At 43.0% G+C, this 25,526-nt stretch overlaps 1 protein-coding gene across 11 annotated transcripts in view; it reads right to left on the reverse strand.

The window, feature by feature from the left end:
• LOC309697014 (IQ motif and SEC7 domain-containing protein 1-like) overlaps positions 1 to 25,526 on the reverse strand; it is a 184,476-nt gene that overhangs the window by 88,631 nt on the left and 70,319 nt on the right. The window contains exon 1 of one of the 11 annotated variants that reach the window (XM_082518612.1): positions 18,196 to 18,388. The exons of the other annotated variants lie outside the window; for them this stretch is intronic. Within the exon in view, the coding sequence (XP_082374738.1) occupies positions 18,196 to 18,332 (137 nt within the window). The 5' untranslated portion in view covers positions 18,333 to 18,388. Of the gene's footprint in view, positions 1 to 18,195; positions 18,389 to 25,526 lie in introns of those variants that run through there. 11 annotated transcript variants of the gene reach the window in all.

Consider the following 25,526-nt stretch of genomic DNA (forward strand, 5'->3'; position numbering starts at 1 on the left):
AAGGAAAGGTTTAGTTTCTGTCAGCATTCAGAGTTCTGCTGCTAATGCCCACTTACACCAGATCTTAGACGTCACTGTTCCAAGCAGCAGTATATCCTGCTGTGAATCTGGCAGTGTGCAAAGGATTTCATGCCAAGTTCAGACCTGAGGGTCCAAGAACTTTAGTGACCAGGTCCAAAATTCCACTTACTCTAATCAGGTCAGGTAGGGTCTTCTTTTAAAGAGTTCTGTTATACGTGCTGTAACGTCCAAACGAGCCTGTGCTATAATTGTTTTTACTTATCCATAATGCTGCTCCAAAATTTGGAATGCCGTGTGAAATATAAATAAAAACACCAAGAAAGCCCAAAGAACTGTGCAAAAGTCCTGAGCTCCAGTCATTTCTCTGTACGCTGGTTTGGTGGCTTACTTGTTGTTCCAGAGTATTTAAAAGTAGGATGGGAGGCAGAGCCTTCAGTTTTCAGGCCCCTCTTCTGTGGAACCAGCTTCCAGTTTGGATTCAGGAGACAGACACTATCTCTACTTTCAAGATCAGGCTTCAAACTTTCCTTTTTAGTCAGAGATGGATCAGGTGACCCTAAATATGTGTTTATACAGCACTTTGTATGTAAATTAGTTATTATTAATCTCTTTGTCCTGTCTTCACCCACTGACCCTCACCCCAAGCAGCTGGCCCCGCCCCTCCCTGAGCCTGGTTCTGTCTTCCTGTTAAAAGGGAGTTTTCCCTTCCCACTGTCGCCAAAGTGCTTGCTCATAGGGGGTCATACGATTGTTGGGTTTTTCTCTGTATTATTGTAAGGTCTCTACCTTACAATATAAATCATCTTAAGGTTGGTGTCATGATTTGGTGCTACATAGCTGAAGCACTGAAAAATTAATACATTTTTTATTTTTGTGCAACAAATGGTAAATGGCCTGTATTTATATAGCGCTTTACTAGTCCCTAAGGACCCCAAAGCGCTTTACATATCCAGTCATCCACACATTCACACACACATTCACACACTGGTGATGGCAGCTACATTGTAGCCACAGCCACCCTGGGGCGCACTGACAGAGGCGAGGCTGCCGGACACTGGCGCCACCGGGCCCTCTGACCACCACCAGTAGGCAACGGGTGAAGTGTCTTGCCCAAGGACACAACGACCGAGACTGTCCAAGCCGGTGATTCAAACAAGGTGATTCCCAAAGATCTATTGGTCAAAAACTTATCTCAGTATGGAGTGCAGTGTTGTCTTGAAAAAAATTGAGGAAACTGGACAAGTGGAGGACAAAATACAAAGTGTGAGGCCTAAAAAACCTCTTTAAGATGATCTGTATCTTAAAGTCGTGTCCTTAAGAAACAGGAAAAAAATCCAGCAGTGACCTGACAGATGCATCTGGACCTTCAGCTGATCGATGTACTGTTCACTGATGTTTGCTCCCAATCATGATCAAAGGTACAGCAGTGAGTGTCTGTAATAGCTGGGGGAGGCTCTGTCATGGTTTGTGGTGTTTGAGATCTTTGATCCATCATTAAAACTAATGAAACTATGAATGCTGAAAAGGACCATCAGATTTGATCCACCATGCAACAGAGTCTGTAAAGCATCTGGCAGGAAATGATTCATTTTTCAGTATAAAAAACACACTATGACGCCAATGCAGTCGTACAAACTCTGTTTTATAAACTGTATTTCCACATCTGTTTGCATGTTCCAATAAATCACTGGATTTATTTCTAATTATTCCAAGCAAAATATGAAGAAATGACTCAAGCCTGCTGCACGGTACTGCATATTTCAGAAGAGAATCTAAAGAGAATATATTAAACTGGAGATTGGGACGCCCTGTTTGAGCTGCTGAATGGACACCATAATGGGAGATGAGACTTCGAGACTTCATGTTTAGATTCCACAGTTACTCGTTTAAGTTTTGGCAAAAGAGCTTTGAGGTGCACTCGTTCACAGGATGAACGATGACTACATAATCTGCGTTGCTCTCTGTTTACTACTGATTACAATAGACGATAACAGCCTCTTGAGGGAGCTGGAGAAGTGAGTCCACAGGCCGTATGTATGAGATTCATAATAACTGATGACAGCTATTTAAAAGCCTGACATTATGCAAATAGGCTAATTTTATTTGGGAATGAGATCCCGACGTTTCAAATGGAAAATAATGCTTCCACGTGATGAAGCGGATTCTTCAGTTCATCAGTCTGTTCCCTCCTGCCGCAGTCATCCTCTCACTTCCTTTCTGACATCCAGTCTCTCTTCGGCCCATCATTTCTCTGACAGCAGACAGTTGTGCAGCGTCAGGCTTTACATTTATAGTTTAGGTTTGATGCTGTGTGCGTGCGGGGTGTGTGTGGTTGTGGATCCAGTCCTATGAAGCTCAGCAGTCTTCACTAACCCTGTTAACAGTCCCGCCTTCCTCCTCGCTGAGGAGAGGCTTGATTATGGTTCGTTAAGAAACATTCACGTCATTCCTTCGGAAATAAAAACTGACATAATGGCTCCACTCACAGCAGCGGTCCCATGTAATCAGTGTCGGGTTACTTTTCAAACGTATTCCACTACAGATCACAGATTACATGCCCCAAAATGTATTTTGTAACGTATTCCGTTACGTTACTCAATCAGACTAACGTATTCTGAATAGGACTCGGCGATATGACCCAAAATTCACATCTCGATATTTTTTTAAGCCATAAAGAACAAACAGAGAGTTCTTAGTCAAAGCTGCGTCCCAGATGTCACACAGGCACTTTTATTAACATACAGATGCAAATGAAAAAATTACTCAAAAATAAATTATGAGCATTTATTAAATAATAATGCTCCATAAATAAAAGAAAACAATGTTGTTTTTGTGCATAACAAAGAGCTCACAACTGTGCAGTCAAAATGTAAACTAACAGACGCTGAGCGTAATAACAAAGATTTCACAGCAGCTCTGTTCACAACTTCTACTGCGCGACCGACAGCCTGGAGTTTGAAATCCTCTTCTAATCCTAATCTAACGTGTCTCTTACAGGTGCCATTTATGGTCCTTATACACACACAGTACAGTTATATTACGTTGAAGCACAGTACGTGCGCAGTAGCTCGTTAACGGAGATTTGCCGGGTTCATCTTGTTGCTGCCTGCGGGTGAAGCTATGGGGGAGAGGCGAGGCCGAGTAACGTTGTGTAAAGTCAAAAGTGGACAAAAGAGAGGCAAACTTGTGGCTCCACAACTATAATTATAACGTAACATAGACTATATTGGTCAAAGAAGCTTGCAAAGAAAAGCGTCTGGACTTCTTTAAGTTACTTGAAGACGTTTCACCTCTCATCCGAGAAGCTTCTTCAGTTCTAAGGTCAAATGGTGGAGAGAGAGGAATTCGCATGATAAGGTGGGGCCAGGTTTCACAATGAACTCACCTGAAACTCTGGCTGATTGGGACCCACACCCAGTTTCACACCTTGGCTCAGGCGATTAGAGGATCATCAGGGGGTCCTTTTGTCCCTCTGTGGGGGGTCACTCCCACTAGGTTTATATCTGGGACTCCCCACCATTTGACCTTAGAACCGAAGAAGCTTCTCGGATGAGAGGTGAAACGTCTTCAAGCAACTTAAAGAAGTCCAGACGCTTTTCTTTGCAAGTTCCTTTGACTACGATGACCTGGATGACTGAGAACCTTCACAGACTTAGACTATATCGATATAAAGGATACTGTCACATCTTATATCTCGTATAAAAATATATCGATATTTTTTAAAAACTCGATATATCGCCCAGCCCTAATTCTGAATATTTAATACTTCATATATTATCAAGCTTTTTACAACCACATGAATCTACTATTGCTGTGTGATTTATTACATTATTACATTAAATCTTAATATAAATGAGTAACAGTAGGTGGACATTAGGTAAAGCTGCACGTTTTGCAGTGATCTCGTGTAGAAAACTATTCCTCGCGTATATAAAACAGGTCCGCGGCTCCGAACCGTAGTAAAGGGACCTCTGGCTGATACGTCGGGTTCATGTCGGGCTCGTAGCTGAAAACTAGCTTTACTTTGTTGTCTGGGTCAACTTTGCTAGCGAGAGACAGAGAGAGGCGTTGAAAGGCTGCTGCAACCGAACTTATTGTTTCGGAGGAAAACACGAACACAGTGCACAGCCGAGTCTATGACAGTCCATTCTCCCTGCAGCACGCACTACACTGCCCATCAGGCTGCATGCTTTAGGGCGATGCCTGTAACACTCTGCCTGTTGCCTTCATGTTAAATAACTTTTTGAATAATAATTTTTAAAAATATTTCTTTACATCATTATGAGACGCGAGATTGAGAGACAGGCATTAAAGCTTCTTCATGCGCGTTTTGTTTGGGTTTCCACTGGTGTGGAATTAACACAAACAGAGAGGGCATAGCCGAACATATGAAACAGGAAAAGACCGCCGTGTAATCCCTTTATTTGAACAAAGTAACTGTAATCTGAATACCACCTTTTCAAACGGTAACTGTAACGGAATACAGTTACTCATATTTTATATTTGAAATACAAAATATGAGTTTAAAACCTCCACTGGCAAAGAAATGACTTCAGATGGATGTCCAGTTTTATTTGCGCACATAACAGAACTCAATGCTATTAAACAGGCACAACAACAACAAAAACCTCATCTTTTTATAATTTACCAGTCCACTGGGGAACCTTGAGTCCTTCCAGACATGCACCACAAACCAAAACAGAACAGGAATGCACCCCATCAATGCCAACGTCACTCCCAGTTCCCCTCACGCATCATAGAAGCTGCTTGGGAACAGTTTGAGGAACACAACAAAGAGATCAGAGCTTTGTCTTATTTGCCCAATCAGCTGAACACAACCAGCAACATGAAGTCCCTGCAGTTCCTCCAATGACCACTTGAGGCTAGCTCCAAAAGCCATACAGTACATCTGCTGGGCTTCACCTCCACTAACGCCATCACTCACAGAACCAGGCTAATAATATGGGTAACTGGTTTTATTGTTTTTTCTATGTAGCATTAATTAGCAAGACTTTAACTGAACCAAAGGATGTGCAGCCAGTATCCCGGTGCCAGATCTGGCAGCACAAGAGGAAACTACACAATATTAGGCATCATTTATTAGCAACAAAAGCTAATCGTGCTTATCATGGTCATGGCTATCCAGCCAAAGGCAGAACCCAGCAGTGACAAACAATATGTGCTGCAGTTTAACAGCAGAAGTGGCAGACGTTAGCATGTTCACAATTCTCCCCCAGCATAAACTCTGACACGCTGAACACAGGACACATGGTTAAGGACAGTATTTACTGCTAGTGCAGCTTCAGAGAGAAACTTTTAAAACAAAACACATAATCAAGAATTGCACTGAACCCTGAAAAGAAACGTCGTCAACGCCACATACCTTTTTTTTTTTTAAATTAAAGCTCCTCTGTCTCTGCTTTCGCCACCAAACCCCCTCCTGGCTGCACTGCTAGCTGCTAAAGAGGCTAGCAAAGATCTCAGCCTGCTCACTAAATAATTGAGCGGCTGTGCACTCGAGTGCCATAACACTTCAATTCACTTCACCATAGCCCTGATGGGAACAACTTACTTTTGTTCTGTAGCCTCCACTTCTAAATTAAAAGAAATGAAATGCTAAACGGCCAATATCAGCTATACTTTGGGCTGCAAGGCAGGAAACAACACCAACACCAGCCCATCAATTCAGCCTCGAGAAGAAAGGGAATAAAACAAAGCATGTGGTGGAAATGGAGACGACAGTTTGGTGTTTGTGCTGTGAACTCTCCTCTGTAGTTTAAGTTGTGATATGTGGACATCTGAGCTGAGACGCGGTTGTGTTTTTATTGTTTTTTAGGTGAGCTGCTGGGTAAATAGGTCAAGTTATGAATTTTTCATTCTATTTACAATTTTTCTTCAGATGTGCTGAGGGTATACTGTGCAGCAGGAAAATAAATGGGGAGCAAACACTGATGAAATTGACTTTCTATATTGACTTCTGCCGGTTTTCAGTGCAGTTTTCCATGAATTCAAACCTGTGCAGAACTACATCTCCCATGTGAGCCACGTCTGCTCAGCAATGAATATTACACTGCAAATCAGCACAGACAGATCTTTGACTGGATCTGTACTCAGATCCTAGCGTAACATTTGTCAATAAGTTAAAAATACAAATCTCTGGAAGCCACACTGGAGCTTAAAATGAAATCAGTTATCTGCTGTCCATCTGTGGCAGCTATATTTGACTTTCTCAAAAAAACACGACATTTTTTCCAAGAACCAAAGCATGAAAATATAATGCATAAGCTTTATATGCCTGTATAACAAATGCAGGGCTGAAAGCAACGGTTGCTTTCATTTCTGTACAGTTATTTCTTCAAGTTGTTTCCATGCAATTATTTTTCATTGAACTCTCTCTTTCAAAACTCAAATGGAAAACCTACAGAGAAGAACTGCAGGAACAAAACGCATGGATGAAACTTTATTTGAAGGCGTTTGTTTAGCTAAATCAGTTCACATATCACTCAAAAATCACATATTTTCCTCATCCTGTTATCTGAAGCTGTGGCTGTTTCAGACTCTAACCCACTGCAGTTCCTGAAGCCTCCGAGCGGCCAAACTGTGATAGTTTTAGTCGCTTCTGAGATAATGAAGTATCTCTTGCTATAATGATGCTGTTGATGGAATTCTGAATAATAAGCACTTGTGAAACTTGCCTGAAATCTACCCAAACTACCTGTGCTTACCACTGCTGCAAAAACTATTGGTTACAGTCATGACTAGGGATGGGTTCTGACATAAACGGTAGTAACCAGACCGAAAAGCAGCGCACATTTCGGTGCTTTATTTCAGTGCTTTTTTTCCCTGAGCTGTGATACACTTTAGATTCTAGCCAATCATTTTACGTTTCCGAGGATAGTAGGCGGGGCCAGGTACGTACGTACGTTCTGTTAAAGCAGAGCTACAGATTAAAAATGCCCAAGGCGAAGCGGTTAAAAGTCTGGCTGTACTTCATAGCAAAAGATGCAAACTCAGCAGCAACAAGTGCTTTAAGCTGATACTGTGATACTGTCAAAGGAGGTAACACCTCAAATCCAATGAAACACCTGGCGACGCATAGCGTTTTTTTTAAAAGCCCAGAAATGCGCCGTATTTGATAGCTTGCTGCGAGACCTCACACCGAGCACATCTACTGCGGGTGGGTTGGCTGTTATGCAACATCCCCCAAAAACCCGAAGAGGAGAGTCCTGGCCCCTAGCCCTGCCAGTGTAGCAGAAATGATGACGGATGATGATGCAGCAGCAGCCGTTCTTCTCTGCGTGAGTAGCTAATTTACGTTGAGTAGGCTAACCACGTTATTATATTAATGCATGTAAGGTGAACTAGCAAACATCATCATAGCTACATGCTGCTGTCTTCTTGTTTGATGGCAGATACTCCCTTCACCCTGGCTAAAAAGGCTAAAATGACCAAAGAAAAAGTGGAAAACAGTTAAACATGAGAGGTTTTTGGACAAAGTTTGTGTTTTTTCCATTGTTTAAGCACTGCTTCCAGCCAAGAGTGATACCATATATGCCCCATAGCTGCAGAAAAGGCTAACATTGTTATATTTTTACAAAAAACAGCTGAACATGAGAGGTTTTTGGACCAATTTTGTGTTCTCCATTCTTTAAGCACCGGTTTGAGCACCGTTTGAGCACCGGCACCGTTTCAAAAGTACCGATTTGGCACCGGTATCGGATAAAACCTAAACGATACCCATCCCTAGTCATGACTGATTAATCTACTGAATGCTAATTATGACTTTCATAGCTGCAAAAGGCAAATTGATTGACTTTCCAGTGGTTTACTGCAAAGGCCCTCCTGCAAAGAAAGCTAAACAGAAAAACGGCGGGAGCACTTCCAAGCTAACGAAAACCAGCGTACCCAACAACGGAATCCAGGAAGTCGAGAAAACTTCGTCAAACTTGTCAGACGGCTGTAAAAAGGTTTGACACGAGTTATTCACAACCTTCTGATGTTACAATAAAGTTACAGTCAGTAATTAGAAAAAGAGCGCGGTTGGAAGATGAGAGGCGTGAGAGGCGGGCACTCTGACTTTTGCGACTCTGTTTCTGGGAGTGATTTCAATCAAATGCACAAACATAGTAACATTTGTGGCACACAGTTTTCTGCTAATTGTGCCTATGTCTAATGGCACACAAATGCATGTATTATTTTTTTCAACTGACACTGAAATGAAAAAAGTGTTTACCTGTAACAGGAACCAGATGTGAGCTCTGTTTGCCACATTTAGGGATCCTGGCCTTTAGTCCGTGGATGCTAACAGACCGATCATGCAGACACAATCAGACACAATCTGACTCACAGTGATTCGGGCTGGGAGTGGCCCCTGTTTCTCAGAGCATTTTGTTTATGATGCCATAAATGTGGTTTAATAATATATGAAAAGAATAATGATACCAACGTTCACACTGGGGGGCGCTGTAGGGAGGGTTATAAAAACAAAAACACTTATCCCAGAACAGCTAGCACGATACATCTGTGGGCTTTCAGAAGATGTGAAAACAATGAGAACAATAAGATCATGATGCGTTCGCTGACCTCACGCGAATCTCCAGACGCTGCTGCTGGGTGGAATATGTTTGTGGACTATTTTTAGTGAGTTAAGAAAACCCAGTGTGGAGTCTGCCTTAACTCATCTGTCTTTTTTCATCTTGATGCTTTTTCTGACAGCATGCCGGTTCTCTGACGAGAATGAAATGTGATTCCAACCCCCGGATGATGCAGACTCACATCAGCCATGTGGGGACACCAGGCCCGCTGCCTGCTTTGCTTCAGTTATTTGAGCCGTGTGATGATTCGACTCCAACACACCTGAAGTAGGTCAGACGAACTGTTGGAGCGTCCTGCCTACGCTGCTTAAAAGGAATCTTTTCATGAAGTCACAGACTAATTTGGGAAATCACGTCACTCATTCTTTAATCGAGGACGACTTTTTCATGTCTTGCTTTCAAAATACTTCCAGATGAATTCACAGCTATCGTGATGTTTTCTCTGTGTTTGTTATTTGACACAGAGGACACAAAATGGAAACGGGACCTGTCACTGTTAAATTGTTCCTCGGTGGTTCCAATTTCAAATAACTGCTGTGAGTCTTTAGCGGCTCCTCGGGGTCCCGGGCCTCTGGGCAGGCACTGCTCTGTCTGGTTAGCAATCCAGCCTCAGCCCAAGCTAACTCCAGCCTCGTCATTTCTCCCTCTTTGTCTGAGCGCCATTGAAAACATCTTGAGAAAGCATAAAAGATGCAGGATGCTGGAACAGGCAAATGGCTCTTTTATGCCCCAGTTGCTTCAGTGTGCTGGTGTTGCTGGTCGCCTCCCAGCAGCTGCAGCTCAGTACAATCTTCCTCAGCTGAAGAGGACGAGGGAGCAGAGCTGCTGCGCTCCTGCGTTTGCAGTATTTAACACGAATTCATGTTTGATTCAAAACGAGTTGCAAATTTATTCAGCTGCTCCACACGACTCTGCTTGATAAGGGTGGGGGGGGGGGGGGGATCACTCTACTTCTAAGGACCGTGATAGATAAAAATGCACTCCTCAGCAGCCGCCTGTCATAGCGACACTCTAACCTCAGTCTAAACACTCTTCTGATCACGTCTACACTTATAATCTCCAGAACAGCAACACAGTGTGATTTCTATCCCACAGATCAATGACAGTAATCATCTTAATGAGAGATATGGGTCATTTCACAGAAAATGAGAATAATCCGTGAAATTGTAAGAATTCGGATCAAAACCACAATCGTTCCACCCAGTCGCCAACGTTCCCTCTAAGCTGCGTGCGTGCACATGAACCTGAATTTAAATTAACATTAAAACTTTAACAATTCTGTTTTGCAGTGTTAGTCAGTGACTGGCTGCTCCCGTATGGGATCAGAGCGATGCCACCTTATCACATAGTCCAGCCAATCACGCGATTCACATTCGTATATACGCAGCTAAGCGTTGACAGGCTATGACAGCGTCCTTATGTGCCGGTGTTTTAGCAAAGCGGCTGATGTGGAGTGAAGCCACGTTAATGACAACGTGTACAACCATTGGAGATGTGAGCAGGACAGACGGAACAACTGACGGGAAAAGTGTGGACTTTATACCAGTTTTTAAATTGCGTTGATTGGCCGCGTAAAACCAGAGTTGTGATAAAATATCTGCAATGTTTGTTTTTCTTCCTGAATACTGTCGTTGTTTATATTTACTGCGGGAAGAAAACGCTGGAAAGCCTGTGAACAAAGATGAAAGCAAAAACACCCCGCCCTTTCCTATTGGTGGAAAAATGTACCATGTTGACCAATCAAAAAATGATATGGCAACATGGCCTTTAAATGTTTAGGGAGGGGAAAGTTTTAGGAGTGACGGCGTGTTTGAGATGTGAGAGATTTGAGACGTTTAGCACAAATCTTGTGTAGTTAGTGTGTAGTTAGTGTGTAGTTAGTGTGTAGTTAGTGTCCAGTTAGTGTGTAGTGTAGTCAATAGTTTTGTTGTGTGTCAGAACAATGAGGCGCCTGCTGAGTGTTACAGGTGTTACAGCAGTGACACATCTGCTGCTGTCAGGCCTGCAGGTATCAGGCTGTTGTTCTCCTTCATCTCATAGTGGACAGAAATGATTTTTTGGAGTGGCACAAATAATTTGTGTGGCATCAGATTTGATGCAGAACAGCTGATTGTTCTGATTGATGTGTTTTCAAAATTGGAGTTCAAGTTATTTTTACTTCCAATACCCATGTGGAAAATAAATAGAAAAACTTATAAAAGACTTGCATCAGATTTGGCTTGCTTCATATAGTTTATCATCTAAGGCTTATATGATTTACTCATGAAAGTGGCCACTTTCTCATTACTTTCATATGTTAATTAATTTTTCAAGGGATCCCATATCTGTTTTCACAAACTATAAGATTTATATATATCTTTTCCATATGGGTAGTGTTAACATACTACAGGTCATGAACAAGATTCTTTTAAATTTTTTTTTTTTTTTTTTTTTAAGACTTAAGGCAATTTTATTTATTTCTTCAATAGCAGCATGTAATTTCAGGTTTTAATAACCTGAAAAACCTAACCTAAAAAAAAAACCTAAAAATAAATAAATAAAATTTTCATTGTAAGTGGGATAAAGCAGTTAATTAAAAGTAGTCTAACATAAATGTAAATGCTGTAATTAGATTATTTTAATAAACATGTGACTTGGATGGATTGGATGCTGGCGTGACCACAGTGCACACGTCTGCTGTTGCTCACATGGGTCCAAGGGACGCTCAGGGAGTTAGTGTGCTCGCTCAGACACATGAAACATTAGAGGGAACTTTGCCAGTCGGTGAACTAAAGCCTGCGATTAGGTGGGAAAAAAATGGGAAAAATCCTGTATGTGGTCAGAGATAACAGCACACTTAGCATGTGGCTAAATAACAGAGGTGGGTTCGGGAAAAGCAACTGTTGTAAAACCAAATCCAAGAAGAATCTGAATCATTTCCTCTGGTGATCTCTGCAGAGATGAAAACAAAACACGAGAAGTCTGACGCACATGTAACCTTTAATCACTGGCAAATGTTCAGAATGGACACGAGAATGAGTCTAAGCTGCACCACCCGTAATCATAACCCCAACAGCACGTCTAACTCCAGGTAATCAGAACATTTCTTTGAATTGTTGTCTCAGCTCTCACCAATCAAACAAAACAATCTCATCTAAAAAGTTCTGAAACTTCAAAAATGTTAAATCAAAAAAAGCACGTTTTCCTTTGTTGGAGACTGAAATTTAACTGTTTTACAGAATGTCTCATATAAGTGTTAGGGTTACAGTGGGGCAAAAAAGTATTTAGTCAGCCACCGATTGTGCAAGTTCCCCCACCTAAAATGATGACAGAGGTCAGTAATTTGCACCAGAGGTACACTTCAACTGTGAGAGACAGAATGTGAAAAAAAAATCCATGAATCCACATGGTAGGATTTGTAAAGAATTTATCCGTAAATCAGGGTGGAAAATAAGTATTTGGTCAATAACAAAAATACAACTCAATACTTTGTAACATAACCTTTGTTGGCAATAACAGAGGTCAAACGTTTACTATAGGTCTTTACCAGGTTTGCACACACAGTAGCTGGTATTTTGGCCCATTCCTCCATGCAGATCTTCTCGAGAGCAGTGATGTTTTGGGGCTGTCGCCGAGCAACACGGACTTTCAACTCCCGCCACAGATTTTCTATGGGGTTGAGGTCTGGAGACTGGCTAGGCCACTCCAGGACTTTCAAATGCTTCTTACGGAGCCACTCCTTTGTTGCCCGGGCGGTGTGTTTTGGATCATTGTCATGTTGGAAGACCCAGCCTCGTTTCATCTTCAAAGTTCTCACTGATGGAAGGAGGTTTTGGCTCAGAATCTCACGATACATGGCCCCATTCATTCTGTCCTTAACACGGATCAGTCGTCCTGTCCCCTTGGCAGAAAAACAGCCCCATAGCATGATGTTTCCACCCCCATGCTTCACAGTAGGTATGGTGTTCTTGGGATGCAACTCAGTATTCTTCGTCCTCCAAACACGACGAGTTGAGTTTATACCAAAAAGTTCTACTTTGGTTTCATCTGACCACATGACATTCTCCCAATCCTCTGCTGTATCATCCATGTGCTCTCTGGCAAACTTCAGACGGGCCTGGACATGCACTGGCTTCAGCAGCGGAACACGTCTGGCACTGCGGGATTTGATTCCCTGCCGTTGTAGTGTGTTACTGATGGTGACCTTTGTTACTTTGGTCCCAGCTCTCTGCAGGTCATTCACCAGGTCCCCCCGTGTGGTTCTGGGATCTTTGCTCACCGTTCTCATGATCATTTTGACCCCACGGGATGAGATCTTGCGTGGAGCCCCAGATGGAGGGAGATTATCAGTGGTCTTGTATGTCTTCCATTTTCTGATGATTGCTCCCACAGTTGATTTTTTCACACCAAGCTGCTTGCCTATTGTAGATTCACTCTTCCCAGTCTGGTGCAGGTCTACAATACTTTTCCTGGTGTCCTTCGAAAGCTCTTTGGTCTTGGCCATGGCGGAGTTTGGAGTCTGACTGTTTGAGGCTGTGGACAGGTGTCTTTTATACAGATGATGAGTTCAAACAGGTGCCATTCATACAGGTAACGAGTGGGGGACAGAAAAGCTTCTTACAGAAGACGTTACAGGTCTGTGAGAGCCAGAGATTTTCCTTGTTTGAGGTGACCAAATACTTATTTTCCACCCTGATTTACGAATAAATTCTTTACAAATCCTACCATGTGAATTCATGGATTTTTTTTCACATTCTGTCTCTCACAGTTGAAGTGTACCTCTGGTGCAAATTACTGACCTCTGTCATCATTTTAAGTGGGGGAACTTGCACAATCGGTGGCTGACTAAATACTTTTTTGCCCCACTGTACCTTAACTCATCTAAGGTTACTCTGACCCTAATATTTGTCCTTTTTGTTTCCTTGAGTTTAAGTTAAAGGGGTGCACAGCCGGGTGCAACACAGGTGAGTTAGTCGGGTGGGTATCACTTTTAATGGAGAGATAAAGCAACCACAAGAAACGAGAGAGAGGAGGAGCAGAGGGGTGACAAAGGGACCAGTGAGGACCAGAGGAGAATCAGGAAGATCCAGTGGACCTCCTACGACTGCCCATCTAACTTTCACTAAGTCACACTCTCTTAACAACTAACTTAAAGTCTATTATCTCACGTGAAACTTAGAGTTTCCTTCAGCTTTTCACAACCAAACCTACACCTAAGCTCAACCTCCACCTATTTCCAACATGACTCTTACACAGCCTAACAATGAAGTAAAATTAGTCTGACCCCAAACAAGTTTTTAACCTTGGATTCAGTTGAAATCTTATCGTAATCTTAACCTCCATCAAAAACGATCCTTCTCGCCCAAATCTTTCCCTTACTTCACTCTGTAAGCTCACATTATGATAATGCTTACATGAGTGAACATCGCCACGTCGTCTCATTGAACTGGACACCGCGAGGGGTTCGTGCCCGCTGTGACACACGATAATCTGGACTAACGTGGTTCCTTACTGGTCGCTCGTCACTTTGTAAGCTCTTAAATGGCTAACCTGCTAGCTCTGTATTAAGCATTTTAATGTAGTAGCAACCAACTTGTCCCCGATGGAGAAAATCATGAAAATAACACTGCCACCATCTACTGCCTGACTGGTCCTGACACACAAGCACTTCCAGCTTCAAGCAGCCTTAAAGTGCTGATTTCAAGGGCAACATGTGGCTTTATTCTGGATGGAGGATTAAAAGTTAGCCAGCTTAGTTTCTGAGACTGGTCTTTCTCAGGATGTTAGTATTGCATACAGCTCTGCAGCCTTGAGGCTTATATTTGTGTGTTATCGTCGGCTCGGTAATTATGGTGCAGATAGAAAACAGGTTCAAAGAAAATGCTAATTAATGCCATCAGAGGATGGTTCGCTGTGGTTGGCTGCCATCAAGCAAGCGCAGAGCTCAGAGAGACGAAGCTTCAGTCAAAGCTGAAGCTGTTTGCCTCAAACATGAGGTTTCCTCTTTGCTTCACACAGACATCCTTCTCCTACGTCCTTCATCAAGTTAGTGAAGTTTCAGTTTTTTGTACTGTCTCTCACTACAGTCGGTCTTCCCGATTAAACCTGAAATTAATCACAAAGCAAACCAGTGCGAGCACAGTGCAAGTTACCCCCAAACAGCACATCTGAAGGTCTTTCCAAAGTGACGACTGTCCTCTCGTTCCACAAAACGATCCTCACACACTCCAAACTCACCACAACCTGATCTTAAACCAGCCTCAAACCAACAAATCAGTCATGTGAATGATTTCTATGATGACTTGCTTTTTTAATCCCAAACAATAAAACCACTAATGAACACACACACACACACACACACACACACACACACACACACACACACACACACACACAGTATAGTTAAACCCTACACAGCACAAACACTCAGCATAGATTTAAATGCAATTAATTTACCCCTCCACACACACACACACACTCACACATGCACGCACGCACGCACACATACACAAACACACACACATGCACGCACGCACACACACTCCTATTATTAGCAGCCAGATGCAGCAGCAGCAGCAGAGCTTCTTACCGTTGTGAAGACAATGGAGACGCCTTCCATTCATTTACACTGGAGAGAATAACACCTCTCCCTATCACTTGCGTGCACTGTCTCCTCCTCCTCCTTCTTCTTCTGCTTTATTTCCTGAGCCTGCCCTGCCTTTACTCCTTTCTTCCCTCACCCCTTTTCCCGCTCTCTCCTCTCTCACCTCCCCTCTTTGCTTTGTCTACCTCTCTCGCCCAGCCACTCCCCCAACTCCTCCTCCTCCTGTGCCTGCCTACCCCTCTCTCCTTTCCTCCCTTCTCTCTCTCCGCCTTTCCTTTTAACCTCTGTCCTCCTTTCCTTTCCACCTCGCTCTCCTTCTCTGCCCGCTCTCTGCCTGCCTCTCTCGCCCCTCTCTCTGGGTGTATCCTCCATGGAGATGCATGGCTGCTTTCTTGACAGCCTCTCCTCCACGTGTCTGCTTGCATGTGAATGTGTGTGTGTTTTCACTCTCTGCTGCACACACTCAGCCTGTCAGTCACATTCATGTGTACTCAGCCATTCTTGCAGACACACAAAGCAATATTCCTTTGGTCCCAGCAGTGTGTGCACTCATCTGACCGCTGCCTGCTCCTGACACACACACACACACACACACACACACACACACACACACACACACACACACACACACACACACACACGAGTGGGTAAGGGCTCCAAATTGATGCGTGCATCATGGCTACGTGATCACTGAAGATGTATGCGGCAGGCAGAATTAGCATGCATGCTTCTGAACAGACTCGTGCAGAGCGCCTGGGTGACAGGTGTGGCTGAGTTTGGGGCTGTGAGCCTCAGTGATGTGACTGCAGACTGGAAATGCTGCGGCCTGTTCACCAGGAAACTGCTCGGCTCCATCTGCAGCGCAGACAGCTGAGAAAAAAACCTAAAAAACAAACGGCTTGTCTTCTTCTACCTGCTCCTTTGCTTTATTTTCACCTGTTTCGCACACATCTCCTCCCCTCCTTCGCTATAGACCTTTATCCTGTTTGCTCCTCCCATCCTTGCTAAATCTGTGTCACCTTCCCTTTCTTTCCTGTGTCCTCACTCTTTTTCCCTTCTGTCCTGTATTTTCTGCAACTCCTCTTTTCTTTCCAGCCAGTGTTGTGCAGCATCAGCCACAGGCAGCGTCTGCACAATATATGATTAACACCTTACTCACTAAAGTAAGCTTAGAATAAAATACAAAGTCTAGTTAATTAAAATACAAATTTTCCCTGACCTTTTAAAACCTCAAATGATCAGCTGAAGCATCCATCGGTTCAGTTTCTTGATTGTTTATCAATTTGGGGGTCACGGGGGCGTGTCTCTGTTCCAGCCGTATGCAGCTCCGTGCTTCCCTCCTCTTTGTCCTGTCCTTCCACCTTTACCTTCTGAAGTCCTCCTGCTCCTTCTTATCTGATGTCTCTTCAGTTTTTTCCTTTCCATCTGTTACACGCCCGTGCCTTTGTTCATTTTCTGTCTGCTCATGCCCTTGTCTCTCATTTCTACTTTCTCCGCCTCATACTTCTTTACGCTACAACCCAATCCCCATCCCTAAGCTACACAAGCAATTCCTTTATTCATGGATTATGCTTCTAGCTCAGAGTCTAGCACTGCAGACATGAGGAGGAAACAGCAGCAGAAGATGCATCAAGTAATGAAATTAGAAGATGTGTTCAAAGAGAAACAAGATATTCTGTGTCAGTCAGATTTTACAGACTTTTGTTGTTTGATCCAAACACCTGCACAGTTTATTTATTAAACACATCTTGGGATATTTTAGTGAACCAGGGCAGAGGAAGGAAGCTCGTTTTTCCACTTCTACTATGATATGACGTCATATGAAGACTACAAATACCCAGATCATGTTTCTATGTAAGCCCTGCGACAGACTGGCGACCTGTCCAGGGTGGACCCCGCCTCTCGCTCTATGACGGCTGGGATTGGCTCCAGCGCCCCCCGCGACCCTGAAAAGGATAAGTGGAAGCGAATGGATGGATGGATGGATGTTTCTATGTAATAGATTACTTTTTAACTTCAATGCGTTTTAAATCTTTTTCATCAGAAAAGTTAAAGAGAGGTGTGGAGCAAGGAAATTATTTTACTGCTATTGTTAAATAATCATCATCATTACCATTGCATTAATAATAGAATCTGCAGCATTGATATTGCATTCAGAGGTTTAAACAGTGTGTGTGTCTTTTAGAAAGACTAAGTTGCAGGAGTTGACAGGAAGTTGCAGAAGGCTTTGCAGAACTGAAACCGAAAGTCATTCTGAGCAGGTTAGACGAGGCTATTTGAATTACTAGGTTATTCAAATTGTCTGTTATACTTTTATATTCTTTTATTAAGCTCTTAGTAGAGGTTCTTGATTAAAACATTTATTCAACATAGTACATGTAGTTTCAGTTAGGTTATTACACATAAGGATGAGCCTCTGGTCTGGTAAAAGGTCAGAAGTGCAACGGGTGAGATGAGAGAGCATTTGAGGACGACACACACACACACACACACACACACACACACACACACACACACTCAGTTAGAGAGAATCATTTATAGGTGGAAGTTTAATCATGTTTTGACGTGTGTATATATTCTGTCTGTGACGTATGAAGGGGCGTCATTAATTCAAACCCTGATGCTATAAAATCTGTGTATGCTTTGATTAAGTCGAAGATCAATTCCGGTCTGCATACAGAATGGTCTTCCCACGCGTGTATTCATTAAAATCAATTGTTTGACCAAGATCTTCTGGACCTGGTTGTTTGTACTCTCCTTCCTCAATTATGTGAACCTTAACAGAGGTCAACTTTTCACAGAAATTTAATTTACCCCCCCAAAAATCAGTGAAGGCCGCAGCATCCGTCTGGATGTGAGGTCGGAACTGAAGAAAACAGCAGCAAGGAGGAAGAGGCAGAGAAGGTGGGGGCAGGGAAAAGATGCAAGGTCACAGGAGGGTCTCAGGTCATAAATAATGAACTCAGGGTTCAAAGGTCAGCCAGATGGTCCTCCTACCTGCGGAGAGGTGTCCAAGTCCCGGAGGAGCGCAGGCAGAACAGAGGGCAAAGGTCGCAGACGGCCTGCACGCTGAACATCCCAGTGAGCTGTTGATTCACCTGCCTTCTGTTTCCCCAAAATCCTTGTGATGACATCACTAACCTGTCATCTCCATGTCAGGTGTTAGTGCCACACACACACACACACACACACACACACACACACACACACACACACACACACACCTGCTCCGTCTCCATGTTGGAGACTTTTCATCTTTCCCACTGTGAGCTTCCTCTCAAATCCTCCTGTTTCACTCCAGCATGGCGGCTGCAGTCTCATCGCACCTGTCACTCATCAACAATCATCTGACGAAACAACCAGCTGTTGTTGAAAAAGGCAGATATTTACCTGTTAAACTGATTTTCTCTAAAAGAGTGATTGTGGATTATTTCCTTTCAAGTTCCACTTCCTAAAGAAGCTGCAGGTCAGGGGACGACGCTCCTATAAGGAATGGTCTTCCTGGAGGCTGCGCACAGACGAAATGAGTTTACATCCAGGGGTTTCCATGGTTTCCCTGGAGGTGCTGATTGGCGGTGCACACGGATCTGTTTCCCTGCTGCGTGCCCTTGGAGAGGGAGGCGCGGGCAGGGGTGCCGGGTGTTTTTCCAGCCGGTGTCACGTCTTTCTGTTGATGAATCCCGTCTTATCTGCCGAAAGCACGCTGTGAGAGTCAGTTTGTCAGTCAGATCGGCCGACAGTAAGTCAGCGAGACTCTAATGAAGGCGGTGACTCAGAAAGTGAAGCTGAGGTGTGTTTTTTGAGTGTTCCGAACAAATGTGACAAAGTTTCCATTGGAAAATAAGTTAGTTCTCCTGCAGCACTGCTAGAATGACTGGCTGTGTGGAAAACAGAATTTTAGGACACGTATACTGAATCTGATTAAAGCACACCATCATGATGAACACTACTCGAGCTTTGAATTTTAATTATTCAAATAGTCAAATTCCTATCATCTTAAAAAAAGGCTGAAATATTTACAGAAGGAAGGACTTCCTCCCCGCTGGAACAAACGAACTATAATTAGAGTTATATTTAACACGTACAATTACCTTTTACATACATTTCTACATGCTTCGTTTTTAATCAGAATTACAATCAGCCTGGGTTTCTCAAATTTTATTTTTTCTGTTGCTTGACTTTATCACTCAGGACTCCACCAGTGAGTCTCTATGTTTGTAGTTATTTAGATCAGTGTCAAAGAGCTGAACTTGAACTTATCTAGAGAAACACCTGATAATCGGTTAATCATTGGACTCTGTTAAAGCAGAGCTGGGTAGAGCTTTTTGTTGTCATATATGATGGTGTCATTAACACTTGTGGGATTTTAGCTGCTGGTGAGATAAAAGAACCAACTTCACGATTAATAAAGACACTTGCAGAATTATTGTGAAATGGAAATAATATACAGCGAGTTATATTAGCTGCCCAGTCAGTAATATTAACGTTTATGGCTAAAGCTGGCCTGCAAACTCAGCATTGACGGGGATCCAGTAGGTTGTCATCAGCCTTCAAACTCAGTGCTGTCTGATTTCAAACATTTGCACATGTGCTCGTGTATCTGCTCAGTCATTAAGGGTTCAGAGAGGCTTGAGCTGACAAAAGCATGTCGCTTAACACGAAGGCAGACAGGAACTATTGACCTGCATTGCTAACTGCCCCAGCTGGCATGTAGTTCACTGATTCTGGGACAAGAAAACAAGAAGAATCAGCCACAGTCTCTGCAGACAGCTCTCACTGCAGAGGCCTGGTAAGTCGCTGTAAGCTAACAGGCAGGAAGATTTAATCCTTGTGGGAAGCTGCAGCTTGTGGCTACAGATTAGCTACTTTGCTGGCAGATATTTTGCACAAACCTTGCTTGGCTGTTGAAATTTAGTCAAAGTCACCGAAAGGCAAAAACCCGAGTACACAAAGCACCAAATCAGACTATTTATTACCCATCTTCCACTCGTCTGTCCATCATGATTAGCTGGCTACAGATTAGCTGCATCGTTAGCGGGTGAACCATCTATTAAAACTCGTTCAGTTTAAAGTCACTGAAAGACACGTGAGGCCACAAGGAGTGTGTCCAGAAAAGTACAAATATCACTCGTTCATCTCCTTTAAATTCACGTTCACCTGCAGTCCTCTGTCAGCACTGTCACACTTCTGAGTCACTGATCAGCTCATTAGGAATGAGTGTGTGTTGGCAGGATGAGTCAGCAGGATGAGTCGGGAAGTAGAAACGGTCACAAAAGATGACAATTTTAGTCACATAAAGAGCTCGAGCAGTAAGTGCAGGGCCGGCTGCGGTCTGAAGGTGACCGCCTTCCCTTCCTCGTACTTTCTGAATTCAGGACTTGCTGCTTCTCCCCTCAGCAGGTTTTAACGACTCGACAGGAACAAACTCCAGTGAGGTTGTTGAAAATCCAATTTGATCCAGAGATTGAGAGAAAAAAGTGCTGATGTGCTCCTCCTAAAGCGTGAACGAGTTCGATCTGTTTCTCTCTGCCCACCCTCCTGCTACCTCCTCCTTTTCTCTCTCACTAAGACTTTAATTGAATTAGCTCTCACTTGCAGGCTCAGTTCACCTCCCCTTGACCCTCAGAGCCATGACTGGCACTCGGAGCTCTTTTCTCATATGAGATAATAATCATGATTTAAGGCTTCAATGCTATTATCACTTTTTCATTCCAGTAGTGTTGATATTGTTTTTGACTGAATTTATTCTACCAAGAAGTCATTGTGATGCATCCGTGTCTCCTCTGCCAAAGATAGCCATAAAGTCGCTCTACAACAGGAACTAATCAGGATAAATTTCTTTATGTAAGACGAGTGCAGTAACATGCCCACAGCTATGGTGCCTCTGCAAGCCACTCTGCAACCCTGCACCGCTGCTCTTTTCATGGCTGAATCGATGTCATATCTGTTGTCATTGACGACTAGTGTGTGCTGTTCTGTGGTTTTTCTGCTGCCTGATGCGTTCACAGCATGACTGTAGAGGAGCCACGAGATCCGAGAACAGAGCGTTACCCCCCAAATATAGATCACTGCAAATGGAAACAGTCTAAAGATGTTTAGTCACACTCTGAGCTGTTCCCAGCCCAGTCCACAGATCTCTACAGCATGTCATGGATCATCTTTGGGGCATCCTCCTGGTTGGACATTCCCAAAACAACTCACATAGAAGACATCCCGGTCATACCTGCACCACCTGAGCAGTGTCCTTCTGATGTGGAGGTGTAGTGGCTCTTAGGCGCCCCCTGAAGGAGCTAAATGACCCCATCAGGCAGAGCCCAGATATTCTGAAATAACCAACTAAATAATCTGTGTTCATTTAGTTTGTGATTCGATAGAATTAAGTAAAGCAGCAATTTAATAAGTTCATAGTAGAGAAGAAGAACGATGCCAACAGACAGTTTAGTAAACTCAGAGTATGTCAGGGTTGTGTTGATGAGATGGGCGCCACTTTGTGCACCTTCTGCAAATTTTACATTCTTTTTGGATTCATTTACGTCTAAAACTGACAACTAAAAATTAAACATGTAAACATATAAAAACATTGCTTTAAAGAAAATCATAAGTGTCCAAGAAATTACCTGGAAAATGAAAAACGGTTAATAAGACGCTGTGATTAATGAGTAAATAATTAACAAAGCACTTTGATTTGACTGTGTTTGTGTAGATCTGCACGTGATAAGATGACGAAGGTGTCAATTAAAGTGATTAATGTGTCGCGTGCACTTCCTGTTTGAACGTCACACAAAAACCCCACAAGAATAAGACAGATTCATGGAGCATCTTTAGAATCATAAGGGTTTTTAATCTTAATCTTCATCATTCACCACCGTCATCCTCATCATTACCGACCATTGCAATAGTCGTTGTCGAGACATCATCACAGTTGTTAATAACTGCACAGAAACAATCATCACCACCTTCGACATCATCATCATCACTTACATTCTCATCATTTCCAGTTTTCAGTTCTTTTTTGATTTCATACTTTTTTAATATATTGTATATCATCCAAGGTCGATCTCTTTTTTAAATAATTTACATAAGAATAAAGTCAACAGACTGAAGGATGACTATCTGTATATTTACATAATGAGACAAGCAGAAAGAGAGATCATCGAGAAGAAAATGACTGGAAACCAAACAAAACAGTGAGAAAGAGGAGGAGGAGGAGGAAGGGCAAGAAGCAGCAGCACAAGGAGAGAGAGGCGGGGAGTGAGGGCGATCGACAGGGAAGCCCCTGTGTGTGTCTGTTCATCTAACCGCTTGTCGAGCACCAGAACGACCCTGAATGAAGCTAATGACGTCGTCTCAGGATGAGGACCTGCCAGCCAAACGTCTGGTTCGTCTCCATGGCAGCAGGTTACACTGACTCTTGTATGGTAGCCTGTAGCACTCATTACCTGCCATAAAGCTAAAACAATCCATAGATAAACTGATTAGCATCACGAGACCAGCCGGCTTGTGGAACTTCAACATTAACTGAATTAACAGCAGCAAACAAACCCGAGCTGATGTGAAGACGACCACGGAGAGTATAAAAGACGGACGCAGCTGCTGGAGCTGAAAAGCTCCTAAACTAGTGATACTGCTAATAGCCACCAGGGGGCGAAACCTGCGGCTGCAACGACGGCTACAGGGAAACAGCCCCAGACTCGACTTCTGTCTCACTTGCTGAGTTTATGGTCTCAGTTACTGGTTCATGATGAATAAAACACTGAGTCCAATCTACAAATGTTGGCCAGTGAGTGCGTGCTTTCACAGTCACGTCCTGCGTTTGATCGACTCTTGACTCAAAGCATCAAAACAGGACTTCAGAGTAGCTTCATCCATCGTTTATACCACCTGGTTGTAGCAAAGCTGGCTTGTGATTAAAATTAATGTTCAACAAAATAAATACAATTTTCTCCAATATGGGTTTTGTCTCGATGTTTCCTCTGCTGATTATTGGTCTGATTGCTCTTTGATGCTATAAAATGCGTATCTGAAGGACTGAAACTGCTCTACGCTTTTTAGCCTTTACTGAACCAGAAAGTCCAACCTGAGAGATTAAGAATCTCCTCTGAGAGAATGAGCTGACATCAACACAGCAGCTTGTTTGGGATGGGAAGGATGAGAAACCAAAAAGCCTTTGACTACAAAGCAAAAATGGGCTGGATTTTTTTTAAAGGAAACAACTTTTAATCTAAACAAACTTCTTCAAAGTTTTGATTTGACCTCCTCGAGTTGATTACTCAGGAGTGGAATTCTGAAAAAGACACAACACAAATCGCTTCATTCATTAGTTTTACTCCAAATCTCACCCCAGGTGATCATTCCTACAGGACAACTATGAGGGAACTGTGACTACCATAGGGTCAGAAATTCTGATGTTGATTAGAAGCTGTGAGTAAAGTTTTGCATTAAAGCAAGATTATTTCTATGAGCGCCGACAACAACTGATGAAAGGTTCTCAACCAACAGAGGGACGAGGAGCGACGACCCGAGCAGTGAAGCAAACTAATGTTAGCAGTGGAGAGGCTGAGTAGCCCGAGTCTGAGACAAAGCTACGGAGGAAAACACTGGTGAGGAAATCAAACCAAAACATTGGGATACGGGGGAGAGATGGGAAGCTTTCCAGCTTTACATTCTACTAAATGACACTTCCTTCCATCCTCGTTATTTGAGTCCCAGAGACTGTTCTCCCTCCACGGTCATACTGGTGCTCCAATCCCCAAAAGGAGACTTCAATTGAGACGTTTTAAAAAATTTAGTTTGCAGAATTGAAACAGACGGTGCCAGCAGAATCACCCATGTAAATGTGTGAGGAAGTCTGTGTGTAGGCTTTTCCGTCCTCCTCTAAATTTCCCACTCTACCTGCAGAGCAACACTCACAGCTACTCACAGTCCGTCTGTGGACTCACTAAATATTTAGGCTATTGATTTTTATTGCTGATTTTATTTCTCTCTCACATCTGTTATTGTTGTAATAATAAAAAAGTCCATTTGTGTTCATGTCGTGTATCATTGCACTGTAGCTCTACTGTAATTATGTGCAGCACTCAGCAGGTGCAGGGGACACATTTAAGGCGATTTCTGATCTGAACTCTTCTCTGGGCCTTGTAAACCCGCCTTATTCAGCCTAATTAAGAGGTGCACTAATTAAATCAGTTAGATAGAACAAACAAACAAAAACCCCTGCTAGAGGACTGATTAGCAGACCGATTTTATAGGATGTGTATAAATGAGATGGTTCACAAGCCAGTGAATGTTGAAGTAACAAGAAAAGGTCAAAACAAAGCTGGTGTCACAGCGACCGACCAATTTCTGGGACAAACTTGTTGCTTTATGCAAAACATGCAATTCTGATGGTAACAATACTAGAAATCTTTCTATATGTAAAGACTACAATCACCAGATAGATCATAAATTACATGTTGCTAGTCTTAATGTAATCAAAGCTGTCTTAATCTTTCACTTTCATTTTTTATTTTGATCTTTCGGACCACGTCAATGTTTCTGTACAGACTCCCAGCAGTCATCAGTTTCTAAAATACATTCAGAGTCACTTTAGTCACTTTTCTTCTTCCTCATTCTGATTGGGTTTGGTGTCTGCGGCTCAGGAGGTAGAGCAGGGTTTGTGGTTTGATCCCTGTCTGCTCCAGTCCAAGAAACTAAACCCAACGCAGCAAACCGTGTACAAATGTTACGTAGGAAAAGCATTAAAAAGTGTGTGAACTAACTGCACAGCTGATGTCGGAGGGTTACACTGAGTGACTCCTACCTGCTAAAACGGATCATATCTACAGATTTAAGAGAAACATAAAGAGAAACAAATATGAAGGACACTAAAGCTGCCAGCAAACTGTCACAAACTACACGATAAAAGAAAACAGAATAAATGACCCCAGTTTCATTTCCAATGGTGCTTCATCATGCAGATGAATTTAGAGCCAACACTTCACTGAGTAAAGATGAGTGAAGAAGCAGAGACGAGGAGCAGCTGCTGACGGTCGGCCCGTCTTCATAGCGCAGGCCGCTTACTCAGGGTTCAGGAAGGTTTTCACATTATTATGTGAACATTTATGTATCACAAAACTACTCTGTGCCACAACGATTCATTCTTTGCCACTGTGTCTAAATTCCACAGCTGTCCGCGGGTCGCAGAGGTCTCCTCCTTCTAACACGGACTGTTTCGTAAACGGGATTCGTGAGTTTCACGCGGTCGCCGGTCGGCAGCGTAACAACAACAGCGGCGACTCCAGATAAAGTGCGGAACGAGTGTGACTATTGTTTGAACATATGCCGTTCAT

The sequence above is a fragment of the Aulonocara stuartgranti genome (assembly GCF_965226115.1).
Source record: "Aulonocara stuartgranti genome assembly, chromosome: 20".
Lineage (NCBI taxonomy): Eukaryota > Metazoa > Chordata > Actinopteri > Cichliformes > Cichlidae > Aulonocara > Aulonocara stuartgranti.